The following is a 21399-nucleotide window of genomic DNA, read 5'->3' on the forward strand; positions in this document are numbered from 1 at the left end:
AAAGAAAGAAAGAAAGAAAGAAAGAAAGAAAGAAAGAAAGAAAGAAAAGAAGAAAAAAAAGATAATTAAAGTGCTATCTACCATCCCCACCATATCATTAGATTTTAACGTCAAAAATAGAAAGGACATAATCTCGTCATTAAAAACAATCCCTTTAGCTTTAAATTACCCGTAAAGATCTTGCTTTTTGCACTGCACGTACATCAGTTGTCTTAAACCAGCATTTGACGGCCACTAGAGTTTCAATGACACTTGTCTCGGGTCGGTTATGAGCACCATATTTGATTTCTTTATGTGGCAAAAACTCCTAGTTTTTCTCTAAAGTCTGTATTTTCTGTCTTCCGTAGAAACTGATGACACTAAATCCAGGGCTACTTGGCTAGAGACTATATCCTTATCCTCTTTTCACATCAGATATGATTATGTGGCTACATTTTAGCTGATGGGATGCAAGCTGAAGTAATGTGTCATTTCTGGGTCACTTCTCTCCTAAAAGATAAGCCACTTGCCGCGAGTTCCTCTCTTCCTTTTGCATAGGTTGGAAGATTGAATGTGCCCACAACCTAACTCTGACCACGACGATGGAGAGGTCACCTCAGGTAATAGTGGAGCAATAACAGATGGAAGGGAGGTGGATCCTGGGGTGGCTTTCCTGCCAAGCGCCGTTGCTCACCTTCCTGTAACATGAGAAGGATATGGACTTCCCTGTTACTTTAAGCCTCTGCATGTGGATGCATACTCTTTGGTTTCATTTTTGGGATAGCTTAGTCTTTTCCCTGTTAAGCAAATGCTGCTTTCTCTTGCTTTTACCTTAGTTGCGTTTCAACGTTCTCTTCAGAGGTTTCCCGCTGCTCCTATGTATCCTGCCCACATGGGATATGTGACCACTGGGTCGCCAGAGAAAGACATTGACATCATCTGCTCCTGTCTGGGTGTGGAATCCCCCAGTGAAGGAGGCCAGTCACCTTCTTAGCGCTCTGGCATAGCTTTTCCCGTAAGTCTCCACCTCGTTCCCTCTGATGGCTTAGGTGGTAGTGACGGGAATCATTCCCACAGGGGACTGGCTGCTTATCCCCAGGACTCTTCACCTGGCTCTATCACTTCCCTTTTCTACCTTCGAACACTGCCCTTTTAGTTTCCAGAGAACTAGATAATAACACATTCTCCTTTGAATCATAGACACTTTGAACAAACACTTTTTAAACAATTACTTCGTAAGGTATAACCAAAAATGATGAAATAGGGAAAGTACCTGACTTTTCAGTCTACCTGGAAAGAAGAGAGAAATAAATTGGCGATTATAAAATAAGTGAAAAGTATTATAATTCAAATAGGTGTCGTGTGTCATGGGAACACCTAGAAGAGGCACCTAACCCAGCATTTGTAGGACGGAGTGTGGTTGGCAGTTTAGGTATGGAAAAAGGTGAAGTAAGTGTGTATATTGGCCGGATAAAATTGTACACCTGTTGGTTAAGAATAATACATAATTTTAAAACTTCAAATAACTTGGGGCATATAAAATAAAAAGTGGAGGTTCTTCCCACACACATTAATTTTAATATCCATTGTGACTTGTTAATATCTGATGCGTGTTCTTCCAGATAAATAGACATGAAAATAGATATACCAATATATATCCAGATAGGATTTTATTCTCAAAAATGTAATCATAGTATACATAGTTATGCAGCCTCCCATTTTCCCCACATAATCTTTTTTTATCACGTGTATATATTTACCTCATTTTAAAAAATAGTTGATAGATTTTCCTACTAACTCGTCACTCTTATTTAATAAATCTCTTCTTTTTTGACATTTAGGTTGTTTTCCATTTTTTTCCTTCAATAGTACTGTTTCAAGGAATATTCTATCCATTGGACCCGGTGATAAATATTAAGAGGAAAATATTACAATCTGAAGATTCTATACCTGCCCCAAATGTCATATGTATATGAGAAAAAAAATTCTTTGGTTGTGTAAAGTATCAGAAAGTTATCTTCTGCTTTTCTTTTTGGGGAATTTACTTGAGGAGTTACTCTAGCAAAATCAAAATCAAAGTAAAACTATATTTCAGGGAGATTTGAAGTGTAGAAAAACATGAATGAGTAATCAACCCAGTACAATTTAAAAGACCAGAATAGATGATCAGAGCATGGTTCCTGAATGGGGAACTTAAATATCATAAAGAAAGTGGTATTTCCCAAATAAAGATTTAGGGCTTCTTTTGATTCCAAACAAACCCTAAGAGAAGTCTGTTTTTGAATCATGACAAAATTTTCTAGAAAAGTAAGTAAGAAGGGTTAAAGAATACTTATAAAAAAGAGGCTGGAGGCTGTTATTTGCCTTATCAGATGCTGAAGAATTATAAATATACCATTGTTACAGCTTTATACAGATAAATTGGTGACTCAGAAGTGATAACCTGAGGCACCTGGGTGGCTCAGTTTCAGCTCAGGTCATGACCCCAGGGTCCTGGGATCCAGCCCCCCAATGGGCTCCCTGCTGGGTGGGAAGCCTGCTTCTCCCTCTCCCTCTGCCCCTGCTTGTGTTCCCTCTCTGTGTCTCTTTCTATTAAAAAATAAATAAAATCTTAAAAAAAAGTGATAACCTGGAATGAGAACTTACAAAATATAGAAAGATAATAAGGTAACATATTTTAAAGAAATTACAAGCTTAACAATAAGGAATTGCTTCTTTAATAATTAATGTGGAGAAGAAGGAAATTTTGATGACAATTTTATTAGAACTTTGCATCACAGCATATATACAGATAGATTAAAGAGTTAAAAATTCAACCATAAAAAATTGGAGAAGGTATAAAAGAAAGATTATATCATCCCTTCTTGAGGAAAGGCTCCCTCAAGGAAAAAAACAATGGAAGAAGCCATAGGAAAAAGACAACAGATTTGACCATATAAAAAGTTACTGTAGTTCAAAGAAATATACAGAGAGAAAAGGAGACGGCAAATCACAAACCAGGAAAGATTTGTACAACACACACTAAAAAAAACAGGGTTACTATCACTTGGCAAAACTCCAATACTAGTTAAATCCAAATCTCAGCCTAGTCTGTGCCCAGATCTTCATAGATGAATGTGTCTTAAGAAAAAAGTGCACTATGTGCTGTGGTCTAACTCTAAACTTACTATGAATTGCCTTCACGTGAGCGATTAGTCCTGCTGTAAAACTGTAATCCATTTCCCTAGTTCACTCACTCTCCCACGCTCCCCAAGTCTTTCATACCCTCTTCCACACGTCGGTCTTGTAGCATCTTGTCCCCATCTTCACTCAAAATGGATGATCTTGCTTATTTCACTCAGAAAGTAGTAGCATTAAGGAGGGCACGTGATGTGATGGGCACTGGGTGTTATATGCAACTAATGAATCATCGAACATTCCATGAAAACTAATGATGTGCTTTATATTGGCTAATCGAATCTAAATAAATAACTAAATAGAAAGAAAGAAAGCCAGCAGTAACTACCAGAAGGGGATGTCCACACACGCACACCGTCATGTCGCCCCACCCACCAGCATCTCCCTTGGGCTGCTCCAGAGGAATCGTGTATGCTCCCACCAGCCCTTCCACAGGGTCTCTCACTCCCTCCCCCCTCACCTACTCAAGGACAAGGATGTGTCTCCAGAAGTTCCCTCTACCTACTGAACATTCTCTTCAGCCCACAGTCATGATATGATTTTTCACATCTTAAAAAAAAGTCTCTCTCGGGGCACCTGGGTGGCTCAGTCAGTTAAGTGCCTTCAGATCAGGTCATGATCTCAGGGTCCTTGGATCTATCTAGTCCCACATTGGGCTCCTTGCTCAGTGGGGGTCTGCGTCTCCCTCTGCCTGCTGCTCCCCCTGCTTGTGCTCTCTCTCTGTCAAATAAATGTTAAAAATCTTAAAAAAAAACCTCTTTTGTCCCACTGTCCTCTTAAGTATTGCCCTTCTGCTCTGCTCTACTCTGCAGCTAGAAAGCGTTGGGCACACTTCTTTCACCATTTCCGATTCCTCGACTTCCATTATCCCCTGACTCAATCCATTCAGGCTCTCAGCCCCACTAAGTCCAGGACAACTGCTCTTGGCAAAGTCAGCCATTACTTTCCTTTTTTCTAAACCTAATAATCAACCCTTGGTTTTATCTCGCTGGTCTATCAGCAGCATTTGACACAAACATCACCCCCTCTTCCCGGAAACATTCGGTTCACTGGCCGCCAGGACACGTCTTTCCTTCCTGTGCTCTTCCTGCCTCGTGGCTTTTCATGTCTATGTGGCCCTCCTGATCTTCCCACATTTGCCCAGCTGTCCCCCCTGGGAGTCTTCACCGTTTCAGTGAACAACAACCTTCTTTCCAGTTGCTCAGACTGAAAGTCTAGAAGTCTACTCAATTCATCTCATTTTCCCAAACTCTGCTTATAACCTGTTGGCTCTCTCTTCAAAATGGATGTAGATACTTATCACCTCTTACGAGTGTCCCCGCTCCCGCTCTTGGGCAAGCCACAGTGTCTCCAGTGGATTCCTATGATAATCTTTGACTGTTTCCACTCTTGCTCCTTCTGTTCTGCACCCGGCAGCCGGAGCGATCCTGTTAGTCTGATTAGCGTGTTGGGTCTTTGCTCAGAACATTCCAGCAGACCCCAGTCTCGGAGTCCAACTCAGCGTCCTCCTCTGTGATACGCCCGCTCCCCATTCGCATCCTTCACACCCTCTGCTTGTCCCCCTGCTTCAGTCACAGCAGTCTGCTTGCTGCTCCTGGGAGAGGGCCGGCGGCCCGAGGCTCTTCCACGGCTCCTTCCTCTCCTTTCATCCTTGCTCAGATGTCACTTTCCCTGCCCACTCTCCGTAGTCACTCCTGTTGAATCCCTACCCTGTCCCTTGCTTCACTTTTCAGCACACTATTCATCACCCTCTGATATACTATGTAACTTAATGTATTCAGGATGCAAGCTCCGTGAAGTTAGGGATTTTGTTTGTATTATTATTATTATTATTATTATTTTAGTGATGCAGTCTCAGGCCTGGCACATTGTAGTTGTTCAATAAGGGCTTGTTGAATAAATTAATAAGTTATGTTTAATGAGCATACCAAGGGCAAAAAGGATTATAAGTCTCTTCAAAATTCCTAAAATGTCAACTGACAATACCTGGGACTCCTTAACTGTGCATTCATTCAGTAATTCCACTTCTAGAAGCTCATCTCAGTGCAGGATTTCCCAAGCTAGAATAAGGGAAATACTGTTCCAGAACAGGTATGTGGAAAATAAAGAAAATATTCTGGAAAAAAAAAGTCTTTTCTAACCTGCTATGGCTCTGATTTTGTGGTACACTGAGAGGTTTTATCATATACCGATGCCTAAGTCCCACCTTTAGAGATTCTGATTTCATTGTTTTGACTGTTGTCCCCCTTGTCATGATATTAGCAGCCTATAATGATAATTACTGAAATTACTGAGAGCCTTAATTCATTAGGGGCTGTAGTGTTACTTTTATTCACATTTCTGGGCATATATACCCAGAAATGCGAAAAAAAAAATATATATTTTTTTTAACAAAAAGAAGGACTTAAGAGTCCATTATCTGTAAACATTCTTCCAACTGGGAGTCTCTATGTTCACATGGAAAATTATCTTAATTAGGGGTTTGTACGGAAGCAGTGACTGTTTCTTCTAGGTGATTTATTGGTATATGTGTGTGCTTGCCTGTGTGTGAAAGGAGAGAAAGTGTGTAAGCTATATAATGCTATAAAATAAGAAGAAATATTTATTTTTACTATAGATAAGCCAAGAGCATAAGGAAAACTTCCATAAAGGGTCACCAAGCCCTCCACTGCAACACAGGTCAGGCACGAGTGATGTTAGCAGAACCCGCTGCCTGTTTCTTATCGGGCCAACTAGAGCACATCGAGGACCAGGATTCCGAAAGCAGGAGAGGTGGTTTTTAAAATTATAACTGAGATATTTATTTTTACATATGTGTTAGCCTATTGGGACTCTTTGAACAGAATACCATAGACTGGGTGGCTGATCAACAACAGAAATTTATTTCTCACAGCTTTGGAGACTGGGAAGTCAAAGGTCCAGGCACTGGCAGATTCGGTGTCTGGTGAGGGCCCGCTTCCTAGTTCACGGACAGGCCTCTTTCCTTTGTGTCCTCCCAGGGCAGAAGGGGTGAGGGAGCTCCCTGGAGTCTCTTTCCTAAGGGCACCAATCCCATGCCTGAGGGCTCCGCCTTCTTATCTAATCATTTCTCAAAGGCCCTACCTCCAGATTCCACTTTATGTTGGGGATCAGATTTCAACACAGGAATTTGCGGTGGCGCATGAACACTCCCTCCACAGCCACGTAGGATAACAAGAAATCTCAGCAAACAGCATGTCCGCTAGACACAGTATGGAAAGGACTTCTGATCCTATGCAACGTGGTCAGCCATCTGGACTTGTGATTTGTAGCCTTTTCTACAATATCCCTTTAAGAATGAGGATTAGGATACATACTCCAATGAGAGTAATCTGCCAATAAAGAAATAATTTTGTTTTATGAATTCTGAGTTGGGTCAGTTGCCACTAATATTTTGTTCTCTCAGCTGAACAAACAATGAATTCGGGCGGCCAGTTAGATGAATGGTGCACCAGAAAGGAACTTTTTTAGAACAGAAACCAAAGTTGTTCACACTATCATTAAAAAGATAATGTAGCTGAGCTGAATTAACCTACTTCGGGATGCATTTCTTCCCAAGAGAAACTACAGAGTTATTCCTCACCAGCAGACCTCACTGCCCGCACCACAATGAGACATTAGGGATTAAACAACCCGGCATTGCACTTATCACTGAACTACAAAGCCTTCAAAAAAATCCAATTACCCACTTAGATAACTAAAGAAGTGCACTTTTAAGGGCAAATAACCTGTTTCATAGAAGAAGTTATTTCATGTAAGGCTTGGTTTTAAATCCCAGCTCCGTAACTTACTGTAAAATAAGAAAACCCACTCCCAAAATATTATTAAATAATATATTAATAAGTATCAAGTACTTGTATGTATAAAATGCCTGGCACATAGCAAAGGCTCAGTGTGTGTTAGCCTGTATCATTATAGGGATGATTTATGTGGCTATGTTGTAAATATTTCTAAACATTACTTATAAGTCTTTTGGTTAAATCTTTTTTTTTAAGATTTTATTTATTTATTTGACAGAGATCACAAGTAGGCAGAGAGGCAGGCAGAGAGAGAGGAGGAAACAGGCTCCCCAACGAGCAGAGAGCCCGATGCAGGACTCAATCCCACGAAACCGGGATCATGACCTGAGCCGAAGGCAGAGGCTTTTTAACCCACTGAGCCACCCAGGTGACCCTTTTGGTTAAATCTTTTTAAGGAGATTAAGAAAAGGCTATTTCTTTTTGACCTTGCCAATTATGTTACAAAGTAGATTACCTTTGTAATGTGAGAACACTGTAGTTCTTGTTAATTTTTTATTGTTCGTTTCACCATACAAGACATCTAGTTTCAAACAGAACTTGGTCAGCTACTCAACTGATGTTGTCATAGTGGTGAATAGATGGGTAGCGCAGCAAAAGTGAAAATGATTTTTTTTTATCCCAGAAACCAGAACATGGCAGTGAGCGTGGGTAGTGGGTGGTGGCAAAATTTACAGGAAAACCCTTACCAGGGAGCACCCAGATATGCAGACCGTGAAGTACAGATTCTAATGGATACACTTCTGTATTGTACTGGATCTCGCCACATAACCTTTTTTTTTTTTTTTTTTTTGACAGGGGAGAGTGTTGGTGAGGTTCTGGCCACAATCCTCTGGTTCCCTCAGAGGCTGATGTTTGAGCTCTGAACATGAGGAAGGCCTCAAGAACAAGAGTCTTGGAAGGAAGAAGACCGTGAGGTGATCTTGTGGATGTCGTCAAGAGTCAGCAGTAGAATCTTCATCACCTGACCGGCTGGGCCTAGTGACCAGGGATCTCTTTGTTTATTTTGCTGAATCACATATTAGGAATGATTATCTGAGTGGCAACAGTTGTTTTTCTAGACAGCCACCCCCTTTCTCTTTTCATTAACATCACCCTTGAGTGGTAACTGGAGTTGGTTGAAACCAACTGATCTGGATTGAAGAGTTCCTGCCCTGTTCACACCATTTTGTTTCCTCAAGGCTGTCTCCAGTTTCAGTGAACACAACAGCACTTGGTGGCCATTTCCTGCTTGAGAACAGCTGAGTAAGTAGGGGAGGAAGTAGAGGTTTGGCTGAGTTCTCTCCCTTGGGGTTAGGGCAGGGCGGGGCTGCTAACTTCAGCTTCTGCTTTTGTGGGGCTTGGTCTCCTGACTGGTTCCTCTTCGTCAGTATCCGTAAAATAAGTCCGAGCAGCCCCATCTAATCCCCTTTCTGGGAACAGAGGACGGAGGGTGCAAGGAGGGGCCAGCTCGCTTTGTCCAAACTCTTGGCCATGATTGTGCTCCACATTCTTAATTGGTCTCCTATCTGTTGTTAATCTTTTAAATATCTTGTCAAACCTTTAAATAAAGGTCTGATTTAAATATTCCTTCTCTGAGGGACGCTGAGGTGGCTCAGTTGGTTAAATATTGTTTCTGTGAGAATGTTCTTGCCTGTGTTGAAGACAATTGCTTTGAGGAACATCTAAATGAAGCAACAAGTCCTGCTAGATACTGTTGGTAGGATCAGAGCTTCTGATCTGAAGGGGGAGTCTTTGGGAGCCCTGAGGTTGGATGTGGTTCTGCCATTAACTGCCATGTTTCCTCATGTGTTTTATTTGACGTTGAAATCATGCTTACATTATTTTACACCACTTTCCCTCATTACGTCAGCGTCTTTGGCTCTCCAGGCCTTACTGGTCCATGAAATGGAACCTTTTGCTCCCTTAGGCGTGTCTGGTCTGTCCTGGTCATGTGATTCTCCCTGAAGCGCTTCTCAGGCTGTGTAAGATGATGCCACTTCTTCCCAGATGCTTGGGCCCTGGTGGTGCATCTAAAAACATTCAGCAAGAATCAAGAAAAACACAAGGCTTCAGCCACGCAAGTTCTCTGACTCTTCTCCCCATTTCTGTTACCATCACAAAGTTAAGGATTCTTTAATGCCCTGCAGATACGTTTTATTGCTAAAACGTGTAACTCTACCACTGTAATTTAAGTCTGAAAAACTACTTTTAAGCTGCAGGGCTCTGGGGGGTGGGGGATGGTGGCGTCAAGGCTGCCTGGATTGGAACCCAAGGTCGGCCGCGCTCTGGCTCTGCGTCCGGGCGTCTCACCAGCTGTGACATGGGGGAACAGTGAGCGGCCACCGCCGAGGACGGGTGCGGGGCCTGTGTACCCGCAGCTCAAGCTACTGTTGCTTTCCTCTCCCTTCAGAGTAACAAATAAGCGCGGGAGCGTACGGAGTGTTTGCTGTTTCCCGGGCACTGGTCAGACGACGGTCTGCGGTCGTAGTTCCCAGGCCGGCGGCCTCTTCCCAGATGATGGGATCATGACTGCGAAGCTCGGTCGGTGTCCGGAAGGTCCCGCAGGACCGTCTGAGCCCAGATTTGCTTGTCAAGTGCCCGTTCCTCACGACGCGAGGTAAAGAGATGAAGAAAACCTATTTTTCCGGGTTGTCACGTTTCGGGGTTCCCGCTGCTGTTGCGTGACCGTGCGGTTGTGCAGGATTGTGCGGTTGCGCGTGACCGTGCGGTTGTGTAGGACTGCAGATGTGTGTGACCGTGCGGTTGTGCGTGACCATGCGGTTGTGTATGACTGTGCGGTTGCGCGTGACCGTGCGGTTGTGTGTGACCGTGCGGTTGTGTGTGACTGCAGATGTGTGTGACCGTGCGGTTGCGTGTGACCATGCGGTTGTGTATGACTGCAGATGTGTGTGACCGTGCGGTTGTGCAGGACTGTGCGGTTGCGTGTGACCGTGCGGTTGTGCAGGACTGCGGTTGTGCGTGACCATGCGGTTGTGTATGACTGTGCGGTTGCGCGTGACCGTGCGGTTGTGTAGGACTGCAGATGTGTGTGACCGTGCGGTTGTGCGTGACCATGCGGTTGTGTAGGACTGCAGATGTGTGTGACCGTGCGGTTGCGCGTGACCGTGCGGTTGTGTAGGACTGCAGATGTGTGTGACCGTGCGGTTGCGCGTGACCGTGCGGTTGTGTATGACTGCAGATGTGTGTGACCGTGCGGTTGCGCGTGACCGTGCGGTTGTGTAGGACTGCAGATGTGTGTGACCGTGCGGTTGTGCAGGACTGTGCGGTCGCGCGTGACCGTGCGGTTGTGCAAGGACAGACCGAGCCCGCGGAAGGGCGCCGAGGGGACGCACAGCAGTGCAGGGACCGTCTGAAGGGCCGGCGGTGCCCGTTCTGGAAAGTCACAACTGCGGAGACGGACGAGGGGGCGCCGGGACCAGGAGGGCGGGAAGGACACGCGGTGACGCGGACTTTCCGGGCCCCGAAGCTCTGCGACACTGTACGGTGGACACAAGTCACCACACGCCTGTCCCAGCTCATGGACACACAACAGCCAGCGCGGGCCCGCGGTGACGGCGACGTGCCGGTGTCGCTTCAGCAGCCGCGACCGGCGGGCTCTGCGGGGCCGGGGGCGCGGTGTCGGGGAGCGTCCGCGCTCCCCCGAAGCTCCGCTGGGAACCTAACGCCGCCCTAAAACCGCCCACTGAAGAGACTGCGCGGAGGGGACGAGCGCACGGGGAGGAGGGGACGGACGGGCGTGAGGAGGAGTCCGACTTCTCAGCCGCCGAGTACGGGGAGGGCACGGCCAGGCCCGCGGGTCACAACGTCCCGGGGACCTTCGGGAACCCCACGCCGACCCTGGGACGGAACAGACGCGGCCGAGGCCCCGCCCAGCCGAGGCCTCCCCTCAGCCAAGTCCCGGCCGCGCAGCGAGGACCCGCCCGTCGGCCGGCGCGTCCCTCCGCCCACAGCCGCACCGGCCTGCGCCTGGGCGCCCCTCTCTGAACGACCCACGGGCCCTGAACACAAGAGCTGCCCCTTGTACCCGCGGGGACGACGGGCTGAAGCGCCCGGGGAGGGCCGAACTCCCAGCGAGAAAGGAGCAAGGACACCCCGCGCCGCTCGGCGACCGCCTGGAGCCGGCAAAAAGCCGCCGGGCACCGCGGACGCGGCTCAGCGACGGCGGAGGCGGGGCGAGCGGGGCGGGCGGGGCGGAGCCCTCATTGGACGGCTTCGGGGGGCGGGGCTCGAGCGGACGCCCGCGAGGAGAGAGGGAGGCTGCGCGTGCGACGCCGGCCGGTTCCGGACCCCTCGCTTCCCTTCCTGCGGGCCCGGCGAGCCCGGCGACGGGCGTGCCGACGCCCGTGACGTCACAAGGGGCGGGGCTGCCGGGGTAGGGGTCCGGCCGGCGCGCGGGCGCGTGCGGCAGTCGCAGTTCGGGACGGAGCGTGCGCGGTTGCCCGGTCTCGGCGCCGGCTTCGCTGTCACAGTCTGTCCCTTCCTGAAGCCTGGGACTCACTGGACGCGCGCTCGCGCGTGTGTGTTGCGAGTGTGAGGGGACTCGGGCGGAGGCAAACCCTCGCTGCCTTTTTTGACCTTCCTTTTGTCCGAGGGGGGCCGTCCGGCTCAGGGTCGCTGCCGCCCCGCCGCAGCGCGCTTGGGTCCGGCCGCCTCTTCCTTTTCTTTGAAACTCGGGAGCCTTTTCCCCTTTTTCCGTCTCCGTTTTGGGCACTCAGTGCCGTCTGGGCTGGTGTCCCTGGTCCCCGACCGGCCGCTTCCTGCCCGTGCGCTCGCCGCCCCAGCCCAGGGTCTCCCCTGCGCCCCCGCCCCGGCCCGGGAGGTGGGAGGCTTCGTCCCCCCCGCCCACCCGCGTCTCCGCAGCCGTAGCCGCACCTGCCTCGGTATGAACGGGGGCACCGACCCTCCTCTTTTCATAAAAGACATTAAGCCCGGACTGAAAAACTTAAATGTCGTCTTTATTGTGCTGGAGATAGGTAAGTGGGGTCCGCCGCCAACCCCGCTGCCCCGCGCGTGCTGGGGCAGGAGGGGAGGGCGCCACCGCCGCAAGCCCGGGGCTCCCCTTCTCCTCCTCTTCGAGGCCCCCACCCTTCCCCCCTTCCACGTGGCCCCGGTGCCCCCCCCACCCCGGGGCTCGGATCCGACCTGCGGCGAAATCCCGGGGCTCGACCTCTTGCCCCCCTGTCCACGGCCTGACGGTCCCGGAGGAGGAGTTCGAGCCTCCCTGAAGTCCTCGTTACCTAACACACCCCTCCCTCTTGCGATTTTAACTCTCCGCAGGACGCGTGACCAAAACCAAAGACGGCCATGAAGTGAGATCATGCAAAGTGGCAGACAAAACGGGCAGCATCACTATTTCCGTGTGGGATGAAATCGGAGGTCTTATCCAGCCGGGGGACATTATTCGGTTGACCCGAGGGTAGGTGTGCCCGGGGGGGGGGGGGGGGGGGGGGTTGCTTCCTAGGTGACAGCCTGCAATCACCGGCAGGGGACCCTGACAGGTGCTGGAGCCCCTGTCTGCCCGGTGGCCCTCCGCGCAGTTTGGGGGCCCTTGGATGGTCATTTTGGGGAGTGGACAGCTTCGGGATAGAACACCCTCCCAGGAAAGCCGTCAGTTTGACCCCGGAATCTAGCCCACTTTCCCTCAGTGTACAGGTCAAGCAGATGGTTAAATACGTTTTTGGGATTACTGAGTGTGTTTTGTAGATTGGTAAAATTAGCATAAGTCCATCCTACTTACTTTTTTTTTTTTTTAATAAATTACTTAATACAGTTGTCAGCACTTTTCTAGCTTTTCCCCCTTTTTAGTGGCTTTTGAAATCCTGCCAGTATTTTGTTTAGACAGGACATCAGATTGTAGCTGGACAGTGTCAGGTCTGCGGTATGTCAAGTTTTTACCAGAATGGAAAAGTTAAGGGAAGTTCACAGTATCTGGAAGGCACATTCTGGAAGATGACTTCCGGTGCCTGCTGCTGTAAGGTCCGTGGAGTGCACAAACCAGAATGATACGCAGAAAAACGTTCGGCAGGAAGAAAAGTGTCAGATCACCCTGAACGCTGGAGGTTGGGTAGGCCCTTTGATAAACCTCCAGGCCTCAGAGCAGCTTCAGGAAGTGAGGCAGAGTGTCCTCAGAGAAGGAAGTGAGAGCCAGAGCATAGACATTTTATTCTCCTGCAGTGACTCATGACACTAATTGTGTCTTTAAACGTCCACGTCTGTAGCTGACACACAAGAGAATTCCTGCCTAGGAGGGTGTGGTGCGGATTAGCATAATTGAAGTTTTTCTGGCTGCCAGAATATTTTGCATCTCTCTAATGTAGTGTAAACAGCATCTCATTTCAGATATCTCATTGTTTTGTAGTCAGTGGAAAATACATAGGTATGTCCGTCAAAAAATTTGTGGAAAAACTAAAATCAAGTTCCATATAGTATTTATAGAGTTTCAAGGAGTATAATGTAAAGGAAAATTCAAAACTAAAGAAACCCCACTATTTTGTAACTTCAATGTGACCTTGAGGTTTTTACACTTCGGTAATTTCCTCATCTGTAAAATGGGAATAATTACACCTTACTTAAAAAATAACATGTCTGGCCGAGTCTGGCCTATTGTAAGGCCCTTCAGTTCTAGTTGTATCTGTTGTTGACCTCATTCCTGAAACAAATGCAAGTTAAATGTTTACTTGTTGAAACTGCAATTTTTTTCTCAGCATGCATTAACTTTTACATTACTAAGGTGAAATATTAGTGCACTGTTTTTCTTCTAAGTTGCTTTTTGTATAACATAAGAGTCTTTAGTGGATTACCCTTACTGAAGAGGAATGTATAATGTGGAACTAACTAGTCTTTATTAATCTATGTTAAAAAATGAAATACAACTACTTAGTTAACAATATTTAATTATAATTTGTCATTTTTTTTTAAGGTTTTATTTATTTGTCAGAGGGAGAGAGCTCACAAGCAGTGGGAGTGGCAGGCAGGGGGAGAAGCGGGCTCCCTGCTCAGCAAGGAGCCCTGTGCAGGCCTGGGGACTCCATCCTGGAACTCTGGGATCTTGACCTGAGCCAAAGGCAAATGCTAAACCCACTAAGCCACCCAGGCGTCCCTATAATTTAACATTCTAGGTCCTAAAGTTACCATTGTAGTTTATAGAGAACCACTGAAAACCAAATTTTAGACTGATTTTACAATGTTAATTTACATTTTTACTAGATTTTTGTGCAGGAATATTTAATGATGCTGTCTGCACTCTCAAGAGTTGATCATAGTAAATGATCTGTTCAGCTAAATTGATGCTAGAGATTGCAGGTTTGGAAAGGCAGGTGAGATTTGTGATTGTTTTTTTAGGCCCTTGATTAAATTTTACCAGATTTTCAGTAGCTCGTGAATCCTCCTATGTGTTTTATAGAGAAAAAGGAAAAACTATTTTATTGAATAATCTGAGGAGACCAAGTAAATGTGTATAAAAGTACACACTTGGTGTTGATACTATATATGCTATGATTGAGAAATAATTTCTGCTTGAATCTCTTCAATTGAAAGTTCTTTTGTTAATTGAAGATGTGATCTTTGGAGTATAACAATGCTTGCTTTGCAACGAGACTTTTTGTTTCCTAGGGTTGGTTATACTTTAGATAATTATGTCAAAATTTGGTAGTAGACTTCTCTTTGTGCTGTTCGTTTGTAAGTAACAAGTTAATCAAATTAGGCCAATTGATTTACTACCGTAGACAGAATTTGATCTCCACCTACACCCTGATACAAAAAAATACAGTATAAAGTTTCACTTAAGTAGAAGGAAATACATGTATTTTTACATAACAATGTTTCTTCCCTTTCCAGGTATGCATCCATGTGGAAAGGATGTTTGACGCTGTACACTGGAAGGGGTGGAGAACTTCAAAAAATTGGGGAGTAAGTATTCAAATGCATTTCCTATAAGTGAATAAATTACACGTAATGTCTACAGAGTAACTGGTAGGTATAAACTATAAAGGATAAACTTCCTGGCTTTTCTGTATTGGTAAACTGAATGCCTTCAATAGCTTCGCTGTAAAAACAACTTTGCATATGTACCGGCTTAACAGCCATCCTTGCTGTTTCCTGTGGTTGAGAAGATTAGTTTTCCCTGGCAAAGAGCATGAAGTCGCACTTGAGATGACCCCAGTGGGGCCATTTCTGTAGAGTTTGGGAACACGTATCTTTTAGGTGTCACAGTGCAGTTTTAAATAGGTTCTGTTTTCTGGTGAAATGCCAAAGAAGAAGCTAGGTAAGAAGTTAGGTTTCAGGCCAACAGTTTAAATTTTCTTTTTTCATTTATGGGTGGATATGTACTCGTGGTAAAAGGACTTGCAGCGATGACTATTGAAGTCCTGTATTTATCCACAGTCTAGGTACCGTACAGGCAGCCACAATGCGAGCTTCCATATCCTCCTACCCTGGTAATCTCCACCCTGACTTGGAGGAACCATCCTCTCTAGGGGTGTAAAGGTAATTTAGCCTCCATATTAGCTTAGACATTTGGGATGTGTTCATAAAGTATTGTGTTGGCAAGGAGCCAAGTCATTAGTCCATTCTGTTTGTATTTGAAGACCTACAGAAGCCATGCACAGCACAAAAAAAAAATGTTCTTCTACCCTGCAGGGATAAAATTGTTGGGAAAAGATAAGCAATCTTGCTAGCTTTTAAAGATCAGAAACTGGGAACACTTTGCTTTTGCGAGGAGAAAAACTATACTTAGGTTTGTTTTAGGGCAGTGTTAGAGCAACTTGTGAAAGCTCTTAGGGTCAGTATCATCAGAAGACGGGGGTTTTCCTGACCTTCATGTATATGGAGAAAGAGGTCAGTGACGTGAAGAACCAGTGGAGGTCACTCCGTTCTTCCTTGACTTGACTTTGTCAGGGTCAGTCTAGGATATACCAAAACTGATTTTAATTAATTTATGGGGTGAGGAGCTAAGTAAATACTTAAGTGTAATCTTCATATATGCCATAGTCCACTCACAAGAAGCAATCGAATAAACTGTTGTCTAATGGCCACATGTCTTTATCATGCCTGCAGAGTCCGCTCTTAACCTTGAATAATTATCTTTGCAGATTCACAGTGATTGGTCAAAAGAGGGACTGGATGGGAGTGTGTGAGTGGATCAGTGCAAATCCATCACCACTGCTGGAAAGACCGCTCTGGAACCCTAAACACGGTTCAGGGACATCAGTCTATGCGGAAAAACAGCACAGAGAGTGTCTCTGTGTCCTTGGTCTTTGACATGATTTAGTTTTTGCAGTACAGAAGAACTAAAATAAAAAGTAGAATGTTTTAAATATTGTGGACCACGGAGTATTTTAGAACACTTTGTTTTTTATGGAACATAGCATTTAGGAAGTTTTCGTTGTATAAATAGTTAACATGTTGCTTTTTAGTTAATTCATTTAACACCTAAATTCTTCATTCCTATAAGTTATGCATGTTATGCAAAGGTTGATTATTTTAGGAGTCATTTAACTTGTGCTTTATTTTCTTTCAGATTTTGTATGGTTTATTCAGAAGTGCCAAATTTCAGTGAACCCAACCCAGATTATCGAGGACAACAGAGCAGAGGGGTAATTAATCCAAATGTATAGTCTGTTTATATGATTAGACTAATTTTGACAGGGTACTATAATTCTCTGGCTAGGTGTGAAACCCTGTCCTACCCAGAAATAACGAGGACAGTTTTAAAAAGAATATAAAGTCATTTTCATTCTGTATATTTTGTGAGTATATATACATATATCTTTAGTGTTAAATATATGTGCCATTGAGCACTTCGAGCAGTAGGGAGAAATCTCAGGAAAACACAGTAAGATACAACAGAAGCTATAAAAGGTTTGGGAAACATTCCTGAATAGTAACATTGAGTGGACTTGGATAAATCTTTTAAAAATTTGTTTAAAAAAAAAAAAAACAACAAAAACAAAAGTGAAGAATGGATATAACTTGTTATTATAATGTTTTTTCTTATAAATCTTCAATTGGTTAAATTAAAAACATATTTTTTAGGCACACAATGAGCAGAAGAATAATTCCATGAATAATAATATGGGTACAGGTACATTTGGACCAGTGGGTAAGATTTTTTTTTTCCATATTTGTGATCAGGTGTTAAGAAATTAAGCGAATGTATCTTATGAAAGATTAGAAGAAAACTGTCATTAGGTGTGCATTGACACTAGAAGGGAGCTGCTAGTCAACAGGGAATTCCCCAGTAAGTGATTTTCTAAATAGCAGATACTCTCTTAAGCTAACTTACTGAGCATATCCTTTTATTTTTAAAGAAACATTTTTGTACACATCTATTTTATTTATCTGTTTAAATTCCTTGTAGTTAACACAGTGTTTTATTAGTTTCACATATGCAGTGTAGTGGTTCAGCAGTCCACAGATCAGTGCTCCGGATACGTGTGCTCTTAAGCCCCTTCACCTGTTTCACCCACCCTCACCCACCGCCCAGAGCACATTCTGTATTTCAGCGGTGGCTGGTAATAATAAGAAATCTGTTTTAGTGATGCGTAATAGGTTTTCCATTGATTTTTTTTTTAAACAAAATTTCTATGATCTGGTGATTATTTATAATAGATGGAAAATTGCTGCTTATTTTGGCCCACCAAAAGCCTTTTATCTTTAAAAGCTCACCTTAAATTTTCACACGTGCTGATAGCTGCCTCTTTAAAAGATTGGCCTTTACCCCTCAAATACTCTCAGATGGCACGTTAATGGGTCTCTCAGCTGTGTCTTTTGAAGTTTTTATTACGGAGGAAAAGCTTTGGGATTGGAGTTTAGTCGGATGGCTGAAGTTCTGTTTGACCCGGTGGGTGCATGTTTTGGCACAGCTGGTAATGATCACATTGTGAGAAACTTTGCTGTCTTGTCCTTTGAAAAATTAGAATGACATTGTCCATTCTGAATTAATTAACCGTATTTGAACCTAATGCCAGTGTTCATACACTATTTTACCTTTTTCTTCTTTTTCCCTTACAATATTGGCGCAGGGCACTACTATGTTTTTCTTTACTAATTTCTCATTTTGTTCCCCAAACTGTTCTATTTCTTTCTCCATATTAATACAGTATCAAGTTAATATATTTACAGTAATTACATGTTTGGAAAACTCAGAACGCACATTGAGTCTTTTCCAGTAGTTTAAAAATAAAGGCATTTGTTTTCTTTAATACTACTTGTAAACATGTGTTAGAACTTCAAATAGGTGTGTTACTATATATCAGTGTCTGAAATGGTGATGAATTTTTATATTCTTTTTTAGGAAACGGGGTTCAAGCTGGCCCAGAATCAAGGGGATGCCAGTTTTCATATGCTGGTAGAAGCAATGGCCGGGGACCTACAAATTCACAGCTACAAGGAACAGCTAATAATCAAACAGTCATGACCACAATAAGTAATGGCAGGGACCCTCGGAGAGCCTTTAAAAGATGACCTATGCTCAATACTCACATGTAGTTTTTAAACTACACACCCTACTTGAACACTTACTGCACTTTTATTTATCGTTAACTGTGAATACTGTGTCCTTTATTGGTTTCCTCTTATGTTTTGGGTTTGTTAACAACAGTGGATTGTTCTTATAGCAAAACTGTTAAGCTGCTCAAGTCTCCTGTTGAAGAATTTGAAGAATGGCAAGACTCTGAAAAGTAGGGGCATTTATTTTTAGGGCAAAAAGATCAATGGTTATCCTCTAAAAACACGCCCCCGTTCCGTGGGTGAGTTTCTTAAGACATCAGCATTATAGCCTCTATGAGTCTGTCTTCCATATACATTTCGTAATATTTAAAGTAAGGCTTAGTGGGAGATGTTCTTTTGTCTTAAATTCAGGTATTGCCAACTGAAGCAATAACCACCTAAACCACCCCAAAAAAACTCAGTGGTTATAGCAGTTTTTGAGTGTTTGTGACTCCAGGAATGATTGACTTCTTCATTTGAGTGACTGCCAGGAGGATTTTCCAAGGACTGAATCTTCTAAACTCTTGTTTTATTACCAAAAAGAATATATTCTTTATCAGAATTATGGAGTAAAATGGGAACTGTATTATAACAAGGAATTTTTATAAGAAAGCTGCATTTATTTTAGGGTAGTCCTATTAATACTTGTTGTCAACTTTGTGCATTACACTGAAGGGAAACTTAAAACCGAGGCCTTGAATATTTATTTTTTGAAACTACTATGTCAAATATTAAAGTATAATTTGAGGGAGTTAAAAAGTCATAATAAATACTGATCTAATTATTTTAAAAAATTGTGGTACGTAGATGAAGGCAATTCAAATTGAATTCATGTAGAAATATGCAGTCTTAAACTAGAGTGTCCTAGGTACTTGCAGAAACTCATCCTGGAGTGAAAATCCTAGGTACTTAACTTTTATTTGAAAAATGTGTGTGAGTATTGTCCAAATTTCTGAACACAATTCACAAAGCCTTATCAGCCAAAGTTAAACGGCTCTCTCTAAGAAGTGCATACAGCTTTATTCAGAAATGTAAAGGTAGAATTTCTTTATGTGTTATAAATGACACCCAGTTCCCACTTTTTACTATAGAGTGCTTGGGTAACTGGTAAATTTTTCCTTTGTTAGAATTCAGTTCTTCCAAATTAGCCCCAATAAAACTTGCATTAATGTTAACGGACTTCCCTTATTTTCGCTCTTTCAATGATTTGCAATGGGGAGCCAGTAAATTTTACCGTAGTTGTAATGATTACTTCAACCCGGGGACTGCTTAGCTCTGTACTTATCGCCTTTTGTCCCTACCTTAAATAATCACAAAATAATTTAAGTAGACTCTGTTTTCTAAAAACGCCATAGCCTTTGAATATGAAAATTGGTACCGGAATATTTGTTTCTCCAATTCAGTGTGTCTTAACGAATTGCTGTACACACTGAGTGTGAGACACTTGGGGAGATAAGGGGTCGGTGACGAGTCATCTCAAGGAGCTTATTCATGGTTCATAGTACTCTGGTAACTAGGGTTTATATATTCTAGAAGTTTTTCTTTTAGCCTTAACTCAGTGAATTTGGCTTTGTGACTAATGTCTTTTTAAGATACAAGATAACATGTTGGAAGTAAAAATTTTATACTAAAAGTTAGCATATAAGTTTTTCTTTAAGGGTAGGAGCAATAATACTCAAGTTATTTGTGTGAATATGGTGTTAAAGATGATTTTAAAAGAATTTTGGAGTTTCAGAAAAGTAAACTATCAGGTGGGACAGCTGAGCTTCTAGTCCTGGCCCATTGTCTCCTCACCTATGATGTTGGACAAATTATTACACTTAAGACCTCTATAAGCCTTAAGTTCCACAAATATAAAAACAAGTAATAGTATCCCTTTAGAGAGTTACAGAAGATTTTCCACGTAAGTGATTAGGGTGATTTCTGGCACGTAATGGGCAGTCAAAATGTCATCTGATCATACCTCAAGAATAGAAGAAAATGCAGCGTTAGGTGTGGAAATACTGTTATTCTTTAACATGTTGAGATTAAATAGAGAACGATCTAAGCTGTTAATTTTGTAATTGACATTTGCCTCAATAATCTTCTTGTTCTGTGTTACCATTTATTAACAGATCTCTTTTTTCTTAAGGGAAGCCTCCAAAACCAAAGCAAAGGGAATTACAGTGCATAACGAATGTTTGCCCCACAGTCTGCTTGGATGGTTCTCAACAAGAAGAGGAAGAAAGTTTTCTACCTTCCTCTTCCCTGGTGCTTTCACCTGTGAATTTTTAAATGTCTAAACACCTACCAAAGACAAAACCACTTAGTTTAGAAATACACACCTACTAGAATTGGGCCCCATCTCATTTCTACAAAACAGTTCTGAAGTGGTTTCAAGTCTTGTCAGCCAGCCGGCCTCTCCTCTCTGGGACAGGTTTTTGGCTGGTGGCTACAATACAGAGACGGGAGAATGAACCTCACAAGGCCAGAGAATGATGCGTAATAGTGAAGGTTGCAGTGTGCTTTCCCAAAGGCATTTACACAGGTTTTCCTATATATACCACCTCCTTTTGGCTTTGTTCTTGCAGGCTGGGGTCTGTGCCCCCATCCCACCCACCGTGGGTAGTCTATAACTGTGAGGACAGTTTAACTTGATTCCCTGAATATTTGTAGTACTGAATCCTTGTCATTTGTATTTTTATTATTAACATTTTAAAAGAACGTTAAATTTTCTGGGTTTAGTAATAATGCCAAAGGGATGATGCAGAACAAATAGATGGGAGGTTAGTAAAAAAAAAATCCCAGCAGTAATGAGAACATTTAAAGTCTAGGAAGCTGGTTACGTGGCCCCACAAAGTGTTCTCAGAGGTGCACACTGGCCGTTTCTACAGCAGCATGGAGACACGATGGCAGTTTTCAGTTTATATAGATCTGGCATTCCAGTTACCAAAATGAC

The 21399-nt window shown here is 43.7% G+C and overlaps 1 protein-coding gene across 1 annotated transcript; it reads left to right on the forward strand.

The window, feature by feature from the left end:
- Positions 1–11177: 11177 nt before the first annotated feature.
- LOC111144946 (nucleic acid binding protein 1) lies at positions 11178–20823 on the forward strand. The gene is made up of 6 exons (XM_022499568.1): positions 11178–11947; positions 12252–12390; positions 14811–14882; positions 16492–16567; positions 17007–17073; positions 18268–20823. The coding sequence occupies exons 1-6, from the start codon at positions 11857–11859 to the stop codon at positions 18435–18437; spliced, it is 615 nt and encodes a 204-aa protein (XP_022355276.1). The 5' UTR covers positions 11178–11856; the 3' UTR covers positions 18438–20823.
- Positions 20824–21399: the final 576 nt, after the last annotated feature.

The sequence above is a fragment of the Enhydra lutris genome, unplaced genomic scaffold (genome assembly GCF_002288905.1).
Source record: "Enhydra lutris kenyoni isolate GAN:26980312 unplaced genomic scaffold, ASM228890v2 scaffoldscaffold1, whole genome shotgun sequence".
Taxonomy (NCBI): Eukaryota; Metazoa; Chordata; class Mammalia; order Carnivora; family Mustelidae; genus Enhydra; species Enhydra lutris.

Excerpts from the sequence above, each read along its gene's own strand:
- LOC111144946 (XM_022499568.1), top strand. The coding sequence starts at position 11,857 with ATGAACGGGGGCACCGACCCTCCTCTTTTCATAAAAGACATTAAGCCC. Across the intron at positions 11,948-12,251 it reads CTTTATTGTGCTGGAGATAG|GACGCGTGACCAAAACCAAA; the intron begins GTAAGTGGGGTC and ends AACTCTCCGCAG. Across the intron at positions 12,391-14,810 it reads ATTATTCGGTTGACCCGAGG|GTATGCATCCATGTGGAAAG; the intron begins GTAGGTGTGCCC and ends TTCCCTTTCCAG.